This window comes from Atta colombica, unplaced genomic scaffold, assembly GCF_001594045.1.
Source record: "Atta colombica isolate Treedump-2 unplaced genomic scaffold, Acol1.0 scaffold16, whole genome shotgun sequence".
In the NCBI taxonomy this organism is placed as follows: domain Eukaryota; kingdom Metazoa; phylum Arthropoda; class Insecta; order Hymenoptera; family Formicidae; genus Atta; species Atta colombica.
Window position 1 is genome coordinate 61090 of NW_017259250.1, and position 14634 is coordinate 75723.

At 28.8% G+C, this 14634-nt stretch overlaps 2 protein-coding genes and 1 pseudogene across 4 annotated transcripts in view; 2 read left to right on the forward strand and 1 right to left on the reverse strand.

The window, feature by feature from the left end:
• LOC108685793 (alpha-methylacyl-CoA racemase) overlaps positions 1–14634 on the forward strand; it is a 107606-nt gene that overhangs the window by 8888 nt on the left and 84084 nt on the right. The window lies entirely within an intron of this gene.
• LOC108685786 lies at positions 3063–3616 on the reverse strand (annotated as a pseudogene).
• LOC108685795 (histone-lysine N-methyltransferase SETMAR-like) lies at positions 7539–8039 on the forward strand. Its single transcript, XM_018190764.1, has one exon. It carries the CDS (start codon positions 7663–7665, stop codon positions 8026–8028), a length of 366 nt encoding a protein of 121 aa, XP_018046253.1. The 5' UTR covers positions 7539–7662; the 3' UTR covers positions 8029–8039.

A 14634-nucleotide genomic window follows, 5' to 3' on the forward strand; every position in this document is an offset into this window, starting at 1 on the left:
TTTATAATTGGCATATATAATACTTTTCTTTCTGTTCAATCTTACTCAATCTTACGTTAATTAATTTTTCTGAAAAGATTAAAAAATTTAAAAATTAATAAACATTTCTTATCCACTTTTCGATATATCAAATTATAATATTAAAAATTTGTCACAAAAAGTTTATATTTAATATGTAATAAAAATGGAAATCTGTTATACGTTATTATTAATACATTAATATATTTGTTACATGATTATATACTTTTTATTAGTTCTACTTACTGAAATGATTCCCTAATCATATTAACAATAACGTCTTCTGATATCGTTTTTATTGAAATATCCAAAAAATACTCGTTGCTTTCTGAAGTTGTTGCTTTGTTTTTTGTCTGCTTCATTTTTAAAATAACTTACACTTTTTGGTTGCAAGATTTCAATTGTATTGCACTGATTATTCGAGCTCTTTTAATGGAAACGTTCTTTTAATGAAAACACGTTTTTGCTAGTTGAAGCTATTTGATTGTCTGATTTTCCTGAATATATTTCTGTTATACTGTGCTATAAAAAATAGAAAAATTATAAAAAAATATTTATTTCCTTAAAATTTTCATTGTTATTATAAATATTAAAATATTTATTATTCTTTTATCTGTGATGATTGATTTTTTTAAAACATCATCTTTATTTTTTTGTTTACTGTACTCCTGATCGACAGGAACTTTTTACTACATTCTTATTGCCTTAAAAATGTATTTGCATTTTTCATGTTTTCCGTTAAATTTTGCATACTTTTGTTTGAATCAAGCGTTTCCATTGCACAATATTGCTTTGTATTCATTTTGTAAAAACTTGAAACAATTATTAATAATTAAATTGAAATAAAGTTAAAAAATTAAAAGACTCTTAATAATCAAAATATAACATTATGATAATTGAAGCTAATAAGAGTAAAAAAACGATAAACGAAACTCCCATAATTAAGTTAGCTTAGATGTATTAAATATCAATATAAAAAAAAACTGCAAAATTAGAAATACATTCAACGCTACAAAATAAATATATATATTTCGGTCTTACATTTAGGCCCTCTTCAGTTGTACAAAAAATTTTAACACAGTAAATTAATAATAAAGAATAAGAATCGACAGTTTTATTACATAATTCTAACGCAATAAATTAATAAAGAATGAGAAATCGATTTCATAATTAGATGAATGATAAATCAGAAAAATTGCTCGTCAAGCGATTGGATGATCGAATGCGAAAACTTTCTCGTTCTCGAAATCCAAAAATTGAAAAATCCATATCAAAGTTAAAATAATCGTCAATGATATGTTGTTAATAGAAATAAAAGAATATTATCATATTATGAGTGCACAACAACCGGTGTATAAAGCAGAGAAAACCGTCTGACTATCTCGACGAACCTAACTTAATTATGGAGGTTTCGTTTATTGTTTTTTGATTCTTATTAGCCTTGGTTATCACAATGTTATATTTTAATTAAATTGATATAATTATATAATTGCTTTTACACTTCAAATAACACAGTGGTGTTAAGGAGATGCTGGAATCACCTATATTAAGAATATATACCTATTTTTACAAAAATGTTAATATTTAAATAAACTTTTATATATGAATATATAAAAGTTATGTTTAAAACGGTCTGTTTTTATTGAACAACACATTTTTATAACTTATTTAAATGTGAAATTAGGGCATTTGAGAGTAAAAACGCTGCTATTATACAGGCTTCTTCTTTATTCTGAATTAATAAAAATTAATAAAAAATTAATAAAAAATTATGTTTCTTTTTAGAATCTTCTTTAGCAAGATGAACAGAAAATGATGTAAATATAGAAGTCATATCCTTCCCAAATGAAATCTACATTTATATCGTTTTCTAAAAATATAGAACAAAAAAATATTTTGTTTATTTACTGGATAACTAATTCATCGCAATATAATTTTACATAAATAATCTTGAGTACATAACGCACTTATATTAAAAAGTTGAGATTTTTTTTCATTTTATAATACATTTTCGTTAGAGCACGGATTAAAAAAATACTACTATTTATTAAAATAATTTATGATCTAGATAGTAAATCGTTACCAAATTTATCGTGTTATTTTTAAATGTAATTTAGAATAATCTGTCATTTTTTCATAATTTTGTTATCATGTTGAAAATATATAAAACATCATTAGTGTTTTTTTTTTGACATTACAGTTATATATAAAAATCTCCGAATTGACTGAACGGAATCAAAAATCTTTTACAAGATTAAAGTAGACGCAAAATTAGGAGGTGCTACAGTGAAATTTATACTAAAATCGAAAAAAAGTTAAATAAATTTCTAACTTTTTTTCGATTTTAGTATAAAGTCCACTTTTGCATCTACTTTAATCTTACAAAAGGATTTTTGATTTCTTTCAGTCAATTCGGAGATTTTTATACTGCAATGTCGATAATTTGATCACTCCAGCATTTCCTTAATTTTAAAATTTTGTTTTTATAATTAAAAATCTTAATTTTATTTTTATAATTAAAAGTCTTAATTGAAAGAAGATAAAATGGTAACAATTACATAATCATCACATTTTAAAATATAATTTTTTTAATAAGTATTGTGTCATAAAGAGGAATTCTAAAATCTTTTCCAATAACTTAATCGAAATTAATTACGATTAACTCATCAGAAAGAGATGAACAATAATAAATTTCTTCAGAAGACGTAACTAATGTATGAAAAAAATTTTCAACCTCAAGAAAACGTTTTATTACAACATAATTATGATTGCCTTTGATAATGTTTTGAACAATGCTAATGTTAGAATCTTTGAGGAATATTGTATCATCCTTTCCATTTAATGATAAAGCAAACTTTTGACAAAGTAAATTTCGATACTGAGAATAATAACGAAAATCTTGAAAAATTGCTGATACTGGTTCGTTTATACATACCTGAAATCTTTACAAGATTTACAATTGAAAAATTAATTTTATACAATTTTTTTTCTTCATGTCATCTATTTACTATTTGTTGCAATTGATTTGACTTTCTACACATTTTTTAACGATATGTCATATTATTCTCATATGGAAAGACTGAAAACAAATTGAGAAGATTATAATTTTTGATATTATTATTAAATGTAAAAGTCCATTATATTAACATTATATGAAACAAATTCTAATCCATAATGCTCAGGAACTCTTTTAACAAATATTTTCAACATTATTTCTGCTTTATTAATAGTTTCTGTTTCTCTAGAAGAAATAGGATCTACTAAAATGCGCATTGCAGAATACAATAGTAAAAAACACAAATATGTGGCTTCATTCATAACTCCAAAGAAAAGAACAGGACCAGTATATAGTAAAATTTGTCGATATTCTTCGAAAGAATGATGCTTTGCTATATTAATCGGTTGTCTTGCAAATTCTTTTGGACAAAATTGTTTTATTAGCTCTAATCTACTAGAAAGAGCTTTTATGGAAGCAGGTGAAAGTTTTGCACAAGAAGCATGTTTTCCATCAATAATGGCTAATAATATTTTTTTCTATGAGCAAACCAAGGCAAACTAAATGCATATAATCAAAAACCGTTTGTTTTACTGTATTCATAGAAAATCATGCGATAAAGGATTCTCCTTCTACATGATATTCTCCATTTAAATACATACTGTATTCTTTGTTTGTTCGCAACCTATGATCACTATCACGATATATCATGACACCGTGGCGAGTATTTTCTTTTACAACCTAACATTTGGAACAAGGAATTCGAGATTTACGTCCTACTTTGATGTCCGACTTTGATGTCCTAATAAAAACCTGTGCATCCGCAATAAAACACAACGCATCAAATATCAACTTTTTTTCATTAAAAATAATCCCATTATTACTCTTCATTTTTAACACATCGACAAATAGCTTTAACAACTTTATGGCATTAGTAGATTTCTAAAATTTGGAAAATCTTTTCCAAATCCCTACAAATTCTGATTTACTTTGATGAATATTAGCGATTCTGATCATGGAATACAACTGAACATGACTTGCAATATATAATGATATACTATCAATGTGAAAATCAATTTTCAGATTATTAGAAATTATATTCAAAGGAGTGATTTCAAGAATTGATCTGATTCCTTTTTCGAAATCAAAATGAAGATTGTCCTCCAGCAATGTCATCATCAATAGAATATGAAATACGAGGAGAATCCAAAAGTTCTTGGATTTTTAGAAAGATGAAAAAAAACAAGAATGTGTCTTAAGTAATTTTAAGATTTTTTTAACTTGTACATGATTAATTTCCTGTTTTTATTAATACAGAAGCAAGTTGTTCTTCGAAATTTATTTCCTCAATACATATGGATGGATGATTCTTTAATTTCAACTGATTTATCTTTCTTCTTCTTCTCTGATTTATCTTTGTTCTCAATTATAAGATTAAATAAGATAAGATAGAAATTTCATTTAAACTATCAGAGTCTGTATCATTAATCATGTCTCTTCCCAAACAAGAAGTACAACAGAATTTCATATTTTGAAATTCCTGCATAGAAAAATTTTTCGAAGAATCCAAATTATATCTACTTTCTTCAGGAACACATACCATGCAGTTAGTAAAGGCATTTCAGCCTTATTCATCATTTCTTTGCATGAAGACTGAATTATATTAAATAATTTTTTCTTATATCCTATTGAAATATCGTGAATGTTTTTGCGAGATCGAACCTTTTGCAACTTATTATTATATATTTTAAATTAATATAATTAAAGAGATATCAAATTATAGATAAATTATAAATGAGAGAGAAATTGTCTTAATTCAAAATTCCAAATACAAAAAAATTTGCGATGAAAATTATATCAAGATAGAAATATTTTACATAATCTTAACTCCTTGTATGATTTTGTCGTGCGGATCTGTGAAAAACGAAAACGAAATAAAAGAATTAACGAAATAAAAGAATTAGGAAGGTACTTATTAATCCTAATAGGCTATTTTATTTTTATTGTTATCTTCCCGGCTACACCAGGTCTGTGAAATCCTGCAATTTTCACATTATATCTTTGAACTGAATATATATGTTTTAGCTTAAAATATGTGAAATTTATACCTCGAAGTCAGACAAAGACAAATATGAATCAAATAAATAATATTTTATTTTCAATTAATTATATGCTTCAAAGAAATTTTATTGGAAAAATTCGCAAGAAATGATTACTTTGGATAAAAAATTTTGTTCAAGCAAAAACTCATAGAATTTTTTTAATTGACTCTTTGGACTAACAAAAAAAAATAATACGTATAAAAATATGAATTGCTAAAAAAAAGTATAATTATTTAAACTTATTGAAAATCGACATTTTTGAAAAATTTACATATTATAAGTTTACAATAAAATAAATAAAATTTTCCCAGATTCGAATCCTGGTTGAGGTAATATTTTTCGGAATAAGTTTCTTACTTTCTTTCTGTCTATTCTAATTTAGAGGAATTAGTAGCTTCAGACTGATTGTGTTAAAACCGAAAGTTTTTCGTCTCTCAAATTAATATCTAAAATAAACTAATTTAATATAAGAATATATAATATATTATTTAAAACATCCAATTTTAACCGTTTTTGACTTTCTTTACCATATTTGAAATAAAATTTTATTATTTAAACAATATAAAATAATAGATAAACAATTATACATGTATAAATATTATTATAGTACATATAATTAAATTTATTAGAATTTAGTTAGAAGATGACACTCGCTCTAAAGCAATACATCCGCCCCGGCCGAGCGATCTCTGAAGACTGACAGAAATTATAAAATTTTTATTTTTTATATTGAAGTAATTTTTGAATAACTTCCGAAAACGTCCAACGCCCGATTATTATAAAATTTGGCAGACTCCAAATGATGTCAAATGAATGCTCTTAAATGGATTTTCACCGACAAAGGTTTAATGTCAAAAATGTTTAAGTAAAGTTATATACCACCTAAATTATTATTACTGTTACATAGTTCGCTGTAATAGGACCTGAAGCAGGGGGAAAGAAGGGTGAGAGTCGTGCGCCCCTTTGCAGGAGGGAGAAAAGAGGTGAGAGTCGTTTCGCGTGGAAACTAGAAACATGTGCAATACAATCATGGAAATCGTGTGCCCCTTAAGCAGGGGGGGGGAGGGGGGGATGGAAATTGCTTCGCGAAAAATCGTTTCAAAAACAAAAAATATATTTTTAAACAGTAATTATAATGAGCACAAACTTCCATGACTTTATTCAAACATTTTTGGCATTAAACTTTCTTGGTAAAAATCCATTTAAGGACATTCATTTAATGTCATTTAGAGTATTTCTACCAAATTTCATGATAATTGGACGTTGGACATTTTCGGAAGTTCACCCTAATTTTTTTTAATTCTATATTTTCGTGTATTTATTTTTGTATTATTCGAAACTCAGTAAACATATATTTAATAAACGTATATTTATAAAAAATAAAAAATAAAAATAAAAATAAAAAATAAACAATAAAAGAATACTCAGAACGCTGAAAATTTACAAATCATGTCTGGATCTCAAGTACCCTCTCTAAACTTTCATGCATTTTCACGAAAACAACGCAAAAAAATATCCTTACAGGCTTATCATATCTATGGACAGTTAAAATGTTTTTCAGCTTCAATCCGTCTTATTATTATAAAAATGGTCCTATTATAAAAAAGTTACAGCAATGTAAAAAAATTGCATAGATATGTTAGATCAATGAATAGAGTTACCAATTCTCAATCGCAAAAGATTACATTGATTGACAAAAGTTTACAAAAAGAATACACTTTCTAAAAAAAAAAGAAAAAAAGATAAAAGATGAAGAAGAAGTCTTCTATTGTAAATTTTGCAGGTAAATTCAAATATATAAAATGACAAATTCTAATTTTGATCGACCTCCAACCTCTATTTAATCTTCATAAAGTTACAAATAAATATGTTTTTATATTTTACTTATATAGTATAATCAAAATTTTTGATGTTAACATCAATAGAATTGAGAGTATAGAATTGATTCACATATATAACGTATTTTGCATTACAAGTCTTACAAGTTTTTTCAACGAATATATGTATATAACCCAATCTCTGACAAACCAACCTCTGAAACAAATAAAACTTCTACTTATTATAAAAATAAACATTTATATATTTCGTATTACCCAAAGCAACATAGCCTCAGCACAAATCAAATAAAAGTTTTTGTAAAACAAATTTGATTATTAAATAATAATTCTTAAAATTTTGTCTCATTTCTCAAAGAAAGTACAATAAATGAAAAGTAAGAGTACGAAATATGAAATATTGTAAATGTTATAGTAAATAATGTTATGAAAATACTTAATGAGACATTATAATGCAAGTAAAAAATATTTATTAGAAATATTTATTTATATTTATTATAAGTATTAAAATATTTAGTCCATTTTAATAATATTGGGTTGTTCAAAAAGTCATTGCGTTTTTTTCCAATAGATGGCGTTGTCCACGTTTATTTGTATGCGTGACATGAATGTCAAATGTTTACGCGTGTTTTGTTGTTGACACTCAACCTAAAAATCAAAAAAAAGTTAACGCAATTCGGTCGAGTTTTGTGCTTGCAATTGTGGTTCGAACATGGAGAATTTTAAAGAGCATATTCTTCAGAATATTCGCCATATTCTGTTTTATTACTTCAAAAAAGGGAAGAAAGCAATTGAAGCAAGGGAAAAGTTGCGTCGAGTTTACGGCAGAAATGTCGTCAAAAAACGCCAGTGCCAGAACTGGTTCGCCCGATTCCATGATGGTGATTTTTCAGTCAAAGACGCTCATCGCTCCGGTAGGCCTTCCAAGAATGACAACGATGAAATGAAAGCATTGATGCAAGCAAATAAGCATTCAACGATTCGGGAGTTTGCTACCGCTCTAAAAGTGTCCGTTGGAAGTGTTCATGGCCATTTGAAATTGCTAGGCTTCGTAAAGAAGTTCGATGTTTGGGTATGAGTTGAAAGAAATTCATCTGACGAATCGCATGAGCGTCTGCGATCAACTCATCAAACGCGAAGAAAATGATCCGTTCTTGAAGCATATGATCACGGGCGAAAAATGGATTGTTTACAATATCAGCCGAAAAAGAAGTTGGAGTAGGCGAGGTGAAGCAAGCAAAGGCGGAGATCCATCAAAAGAAGGTAATGCTGTCAATGTGGTGGGATTGGAAGGGACCAGTCTTCTATGAGCTACTTCCAAAGAACAAAACGATTTAATTAATTCCGATGTCTACTGTGAGCAGCTGCAGAAATTAAGTAATGCCATCGCACAGAAACGTCCCGAGCTAATCAATAGTAAAAGTGTGGTGTTTCACCACGACAATGCGAGATCACACACAAGTTTGGTCACTCGGCAAAAATTGTTGCATATGGTTACATTGCATTGGGATGTGTTACTACATTCACCGTATAGTCCAGACCTTGCACTATCAGACTTCCATCTTTTTCGCTCCTTGCAAAACTCCTTGAATGGTAAAACGTTTGCTGCTGAAGACCTCATCAAAGCATCACAGCATCTAGACAAGTTTCTCGAAGAGAAGGATGGGAAGTTTTATGAACGTGGTATTATGAAGTTGCCCGGGAGATGGCAGAAGATCATCGAACAAAACGGCCAATATATCATTAATGTTCATTACGTATATTAAATAAACACACCTGAAAATAAAAAAAACGCTGAAAAAAACGCAATGACTTTTTGAACAACCTTTGCATAAAGTTTTACATAAAATATATACGAAATATCCATTTAACATTTAAAGAATTAATAAATATTTATCATAAATATTTTATGCTATCTAGATAAATAGTCATAAAAGGCACGTAAAGTGCGTTTACTAGTTTTTATTGAATGCGCATACGTAGCCTATTTTCACTTCACGAGCTTTTATTCAGGACTGTTTACTGATTATCAGGGAAGAATCTTCGCCCATTTTTATAAGTGTTTTAAAACGATCTTATCATTTCGTTTAATCCAAATTCTTTTTATTTACAAATGATATGCAAGAAAAATCAACATATTTCTTGCTTATAACGTCATGATCTAATATATGGCTGAAGTGTTTACTTAAGTAACGTAAACTACAGATTTTCAGTACTGACAATAAATTTTGAAGCACAGCCTTTATCATAGAAATGGAACGCACTCGTAATAGTTAGTTTCATGCTGTAAAATATCAAGTAATTAAAAAAAATTTTATTAAAATTTTTGAAATTGTTCTAAATTTTAAAAATATATTGATAATATTTTAGAAAACATTTTCTAATTGATAAAAAAGTAATTTTTTAAAAATATTTCTAACTTTTAAGTGTTTTTGAAAATATTACAAAATATTTTAAAACTTAAAAAATGTTTCCAAATCTTTAAAACTTTTGAAAATATTATTAATGTTACATCCTACAGACGCCACGATCTTTTCTTTCGAAAGAATCGGCTCCATGTCGCGACTATGGTTGGCGTCTATGAGACTTGAGTGGTCCTCTGATAATGGTCTGACAGATCTGAAAAGAGGGACCGGACAAGCTCTGCGAAAATTCGTAAACGCCAATCAACCCGGAAGAAATAACAACTTTAATGTAGGCCCGAAAGATGACAAGATTGCAAAAGACACTATAAATAAATGCACTGAAGTCACGCAATAGTAAAAATCCAAGCTTTGTCGTCCCAGACTGATTAACAATTTCTTAAGAAAATAGGCGCCACGTCGCGTCTAAAAAATCATAAAACGTATAGAATAACTTCCCACGGTAACGTTATCTCAAATCAGACTCGCGAATGACAATGATTGCCTTGCATGCAAAATTAGTTCTGCACGTTAATCGTTTACCTAATTATATTTTCCGCGAGGATAACAGAATTCGTCGTTCGTTTGAGCAATCTCTTTAAGGAAAAACGTAAATCATTTCTTTTCTTCTCGAAACGATGCACTTTAGATTAACAACGATAGGACGCTATAAAAATCGTAAATCTCGCGTGACATTGCAATTAACTATTGCGCCTAGACAAAGGGCACTACGCCCTTTTTCCGAGATACAAATAGAGGCCCCGTGGAAGCGCAGAGCGTTAGTCGGTGCGAACTCAGTCTACAGTAATTCACGTCGCTCGGTGTCAATATTAAGCAAGAAACGCGCTAAACTCCGGAAAGTTCATCAAAAGTTCAGTTCCAGTTCGCGTGATATTAGTGATCAAAATTGTGCAACTATCACTGTGGGATCACTCAATTGATTTCTGACACTGCGACTGCCCTCCTGGCGCTTCTGTGGATAGCTGCCCTGCTACGACTCCACTAGTTTTTTCTTTCGAGATCTCCAATCAATCAAGCAAAAGTAAGTTAGCCTGTCATTTCTTTCATTTTTTTTACACCCCTCCACCCCTCAATTAAATAAACTTGAATATATATATAATTATTAAGTTTGTGTTTACAAATGTGTTAGTCTCTCTGATTTTGAGAATACGTTATTTATTGATTTTCAAATCGAGAGTGATACTATATACCCTATTATACCCTATTATCGTTTGCCAGTTTCAGTGTTAGTTATTATTAAAAGTATTGAGATTCATGTATATGATGTGATCTGGGGCTTTATTCTGTAACTTTTAACAACAATGTCGATTAATGTCGTTGCGCAGCAACTTTTTCACCATATAAAATATCTGCGCAACGACATTATAATGATACTCTTAGATTAAGAGTTACAGCCAAAGGGGCAGCTGGCCGTATTATCTCCGTTACTCTTTGAGGAGAAACAGGAGTCATTAAATTGAGGGGGGGGGGGGAGCGCCCAGCAAACGAGAATGGAGTAAAATGGATTATAAAATTTTTTAATACATACTTTAAATCCATGAAAATTGATCGAATGGATTGAAATGGATAGGGTCCGAGCTGACACTAGTGTAATATTTGAAAAAAAAAACATTCATATTTAAAACATTCATATTCAAGAGTTACAAATTTTATTCTTAAGACATTTATAATAATTATACTTGAAATTAACTACTTCAAATTGGTATTAAGAAACCGCACCTTAAAGGAATTCAAACCTGAGACTTCTGGATTATGGATCTTTTATGTTATTCGCTATATTATTTCTTCTATTGGTAAATGTGTTATTCATTCTCTACTTCTATTACAACCAGCTAAACTAGTAACGAAATTATATAGATATAATTTCAAAAGTATCATCATTTAACAGATATATTAAAATATAAACAATTTACATTACTTATGAGACAATATTGGAGTTTACATTACTATGAGACAATATAAGTGTCGGATAATCTAATCTTGCTTGGCCGATGTCGCGAGCCGTGATTAGCCTAATTATTCGGGTTGTGTTCGACTTGGTTTGCGTGTGTTCACATTGATCATTCATTTTACTTCTAATCAAAAAGGAACAAAAGAATATAGCTCAATTATTTTTTTTTTAACTTTATTATAACTTTTTACAATTATTATAACTTTTTTGAAGTTAGTTGGATTAAAACGAAAAATTTCCTACTTAATTTTGAATTTAAGTAGCATTTATAATCCATTTTTAAATAAAAACTTTTTTATTCAATTAGTTTGAAAAACTGCTTTTCATATTTAGAATATTGAATTGAGCAGTATTCACGTTGCACAGAAATTGCTGATATTATTTTTAAATTTAACTGAATTAAAAAACTGTACTTTCTATCACACATTTCACAATTCTAAATTGAGTAGTATTCATGATGCACACAGAAAATACTGATATTATTTTTAGATTGAAAGGCATATGCAGAGATATATGCTCTATGCAATTCCTATAAATGAATAGGAATACATTCAAAATTGAAAAGGATCATTTTAACGTTTATGAATCCGTGTTTCTGAAAATCTGAATCCATTTTAATTCATTCCAATCCATTCTTGTTTACTGAGGTATTTATAGTCCATTTATATTCCATAGTTACTATGGAATTCAGAATTCAGAATTATATACACTTTATCACATTCAACATAAACTTAATGTAAATTTAATAACTTCGATCGGGTAATTATTCAGTTTATCCCCTTGCACCTCAAAAATCAATGAAATTAAATTTATTCAAAGCGTTTTTGCATGAAAACGAAAGAATCTGATAGAAAAAAATATCGCTCTGTCCTGTAAACCGAGACATTAAGTGTTAAAGATGATTATTAAAAAATTTGTCACAGCCGTGAAATATTACGAACATAAGCTGCGATCACATTTTAATGTTTTATAGCCAAATTCACTGCTTTGAAACACACATTCACTGTTTTAAAAACAAAAATTCTCTGCTGAAAACATCTACTTTGAACACAAACTCAGTACTGTTAATGTAAATTTATATAATTTTTAGAAAAAAATGTATTTTTTATTTCCTAATTCTAAAATTAAATTAATTTGCAGATACCGACTTGCAGTCGAAGAATAGTACTCAGTTATGCATAAAGATTATTACTTTATCCTTGGAAAATATAATTACAATGTTAAAATTGTTGGTTACAATTATTTAATTGTTCCAGAACAAGCTATGTATAAATTCTTCTTTTTGGTTCAAATTTTAGTTTACAAATTATTCTTATCATCTAACTTTAATTATAGTTTGTATGTTGATTTGTAGGTATATGTAGCTATATGCGTTTCACTTAATGCTCACAATGTTCGTAGAATTATTTCATTCTTGTCATTTATCAAATGTTAAACACAAATGATCGCGAATGTTAAGTGAAACGCAATCATGTTACGTGTGCGCGCGCGCGTTTAACATCGAAAGACATCCAAACCGAGTTGGATAATGTTTATAGCACATCTACATCAGCGTTTGCGACTGTATATAAATGAATTTAAACCTGGTCATACATCCACATGTGATGCACCTTGTTCGGGAAGTCATTGAAGCTGCTACGCAAGAAATCATCGATAAAGTCCACGATATTGTTTTGACTGATCGACGAGTGAAAGTGCACGAGTTTGTTGAGGCCACAGGCATATCATGGCACAGTGATTTCAATTTTGCACGAACAATTGAATATGAAAAAGTTATCGGCAACATCGGGTGCCACGTTTGCTCATTGTGGATAAACACGATTGTGTGATGATTTCAAAACTATGTTTAAAGATGTTTCAATCCAGATGAATTTCTGCATTTATTACTGTGGACGAAACATGGATCCATTACTTCATACCCGAGATGAAAGAACAGTCAAAACAATGGATTTCATCGGGTGAACCAACTCCGAAAAAGGCGATCGTAAAGTCGGCCGGAAAGATGATGGCCACAATTTTTTAGGATGCATGCGGTATAATTCATATCGATTACCTTTCGTCGAAGCAAATGATCAATGGCGATTACCACGCAGCCTTATGGACCATTTCAACAACATTTAAAATAAAAAACGTCCCCATTTAGCGAAGAAGAAAGTGCTCTTCCATCAAGATAATGCACGGGTTCACACGTGCTCGACCGATGGCCAAATTCAACGAATTCCGCTACGAATTGCCTATCCAGCATATTCGCTAGATTTGGCCCCCTGCGACTATTTCTTGTTTTCAAAGAAAACAAGAAATGATTCGGAGGAAAGAGATTCTCCATCAGAGAGCAGCTCATTGCCGAACATAGAGGCTTATTTTGAAGGGACAAATCATTATTTGAACAGCTTGAAAAAGTTGAAGAATCGTTGGATCAAGTGTATCGAGCTGAAAGGAGACTTGAGAAATAAAAAATGAATCGATAAAAAAATGTTTTTCTAAAAACTTATTAATTTGCCCTCGTATTTTATTTATATTGACATACATCAAGAAGGCTGATGTGTTTAATTTTCTTTTAATTGTAATTAATCCTTATCTGGGCAAGAAGAGTCTCTCTTTACGGAAAAAAACTATTAATATCGCTAATAATGTTACTAGTGAAAATAGTGCAATAATAATTTCGCAAGTAGTGTAATAGTATAATAGTAGTGGAAAAAATTTCGTTGAAATTTTTTTGTTTTGCTGAAATTTTATTAAAGTTTTATAGCAAAAATAAGTATTATTGATTAGCATATTTCAGAGGATACATATATAAAAAAAAATAATTAATGTTAAATATAATTGTAATGTACAAATAAAGCGTGGCATATAACAAAAATAATTTTCATTATTTTGAAAAACAAGCATGCAAAATTTCTCAGTCTTATTGTCAGAAATAATTGGACAAAGATTCTGTAAATATGTAATTCAGTATTTGTAAATATGAAATTTTCTGACAATTTCAATTTATTTGATTTTTTCTGAAAAATATTTCAATTTATACAAACTTAAAAAATTTAAGAAAATCTTAAACATTTCATAAAAAATTGTGAGAAATAATAAAAAAAATTCTAAGAAGTATTGCCATAGTTTAACAATATTATTCAGCAGTAAAGATCAATAGTTCCTATCGAAGAATATACATTATTGAATGCTGCAAGAAATATTTAATTAGGAGTTAAAGACAAAAGGGCTACGAGTCAAAAACCTATAAATATTGGTTTTTGACTTATAAATATTGGTAGATAAATAAAAGTCTTAATAAATTAATTATTATATTAAATTTAAT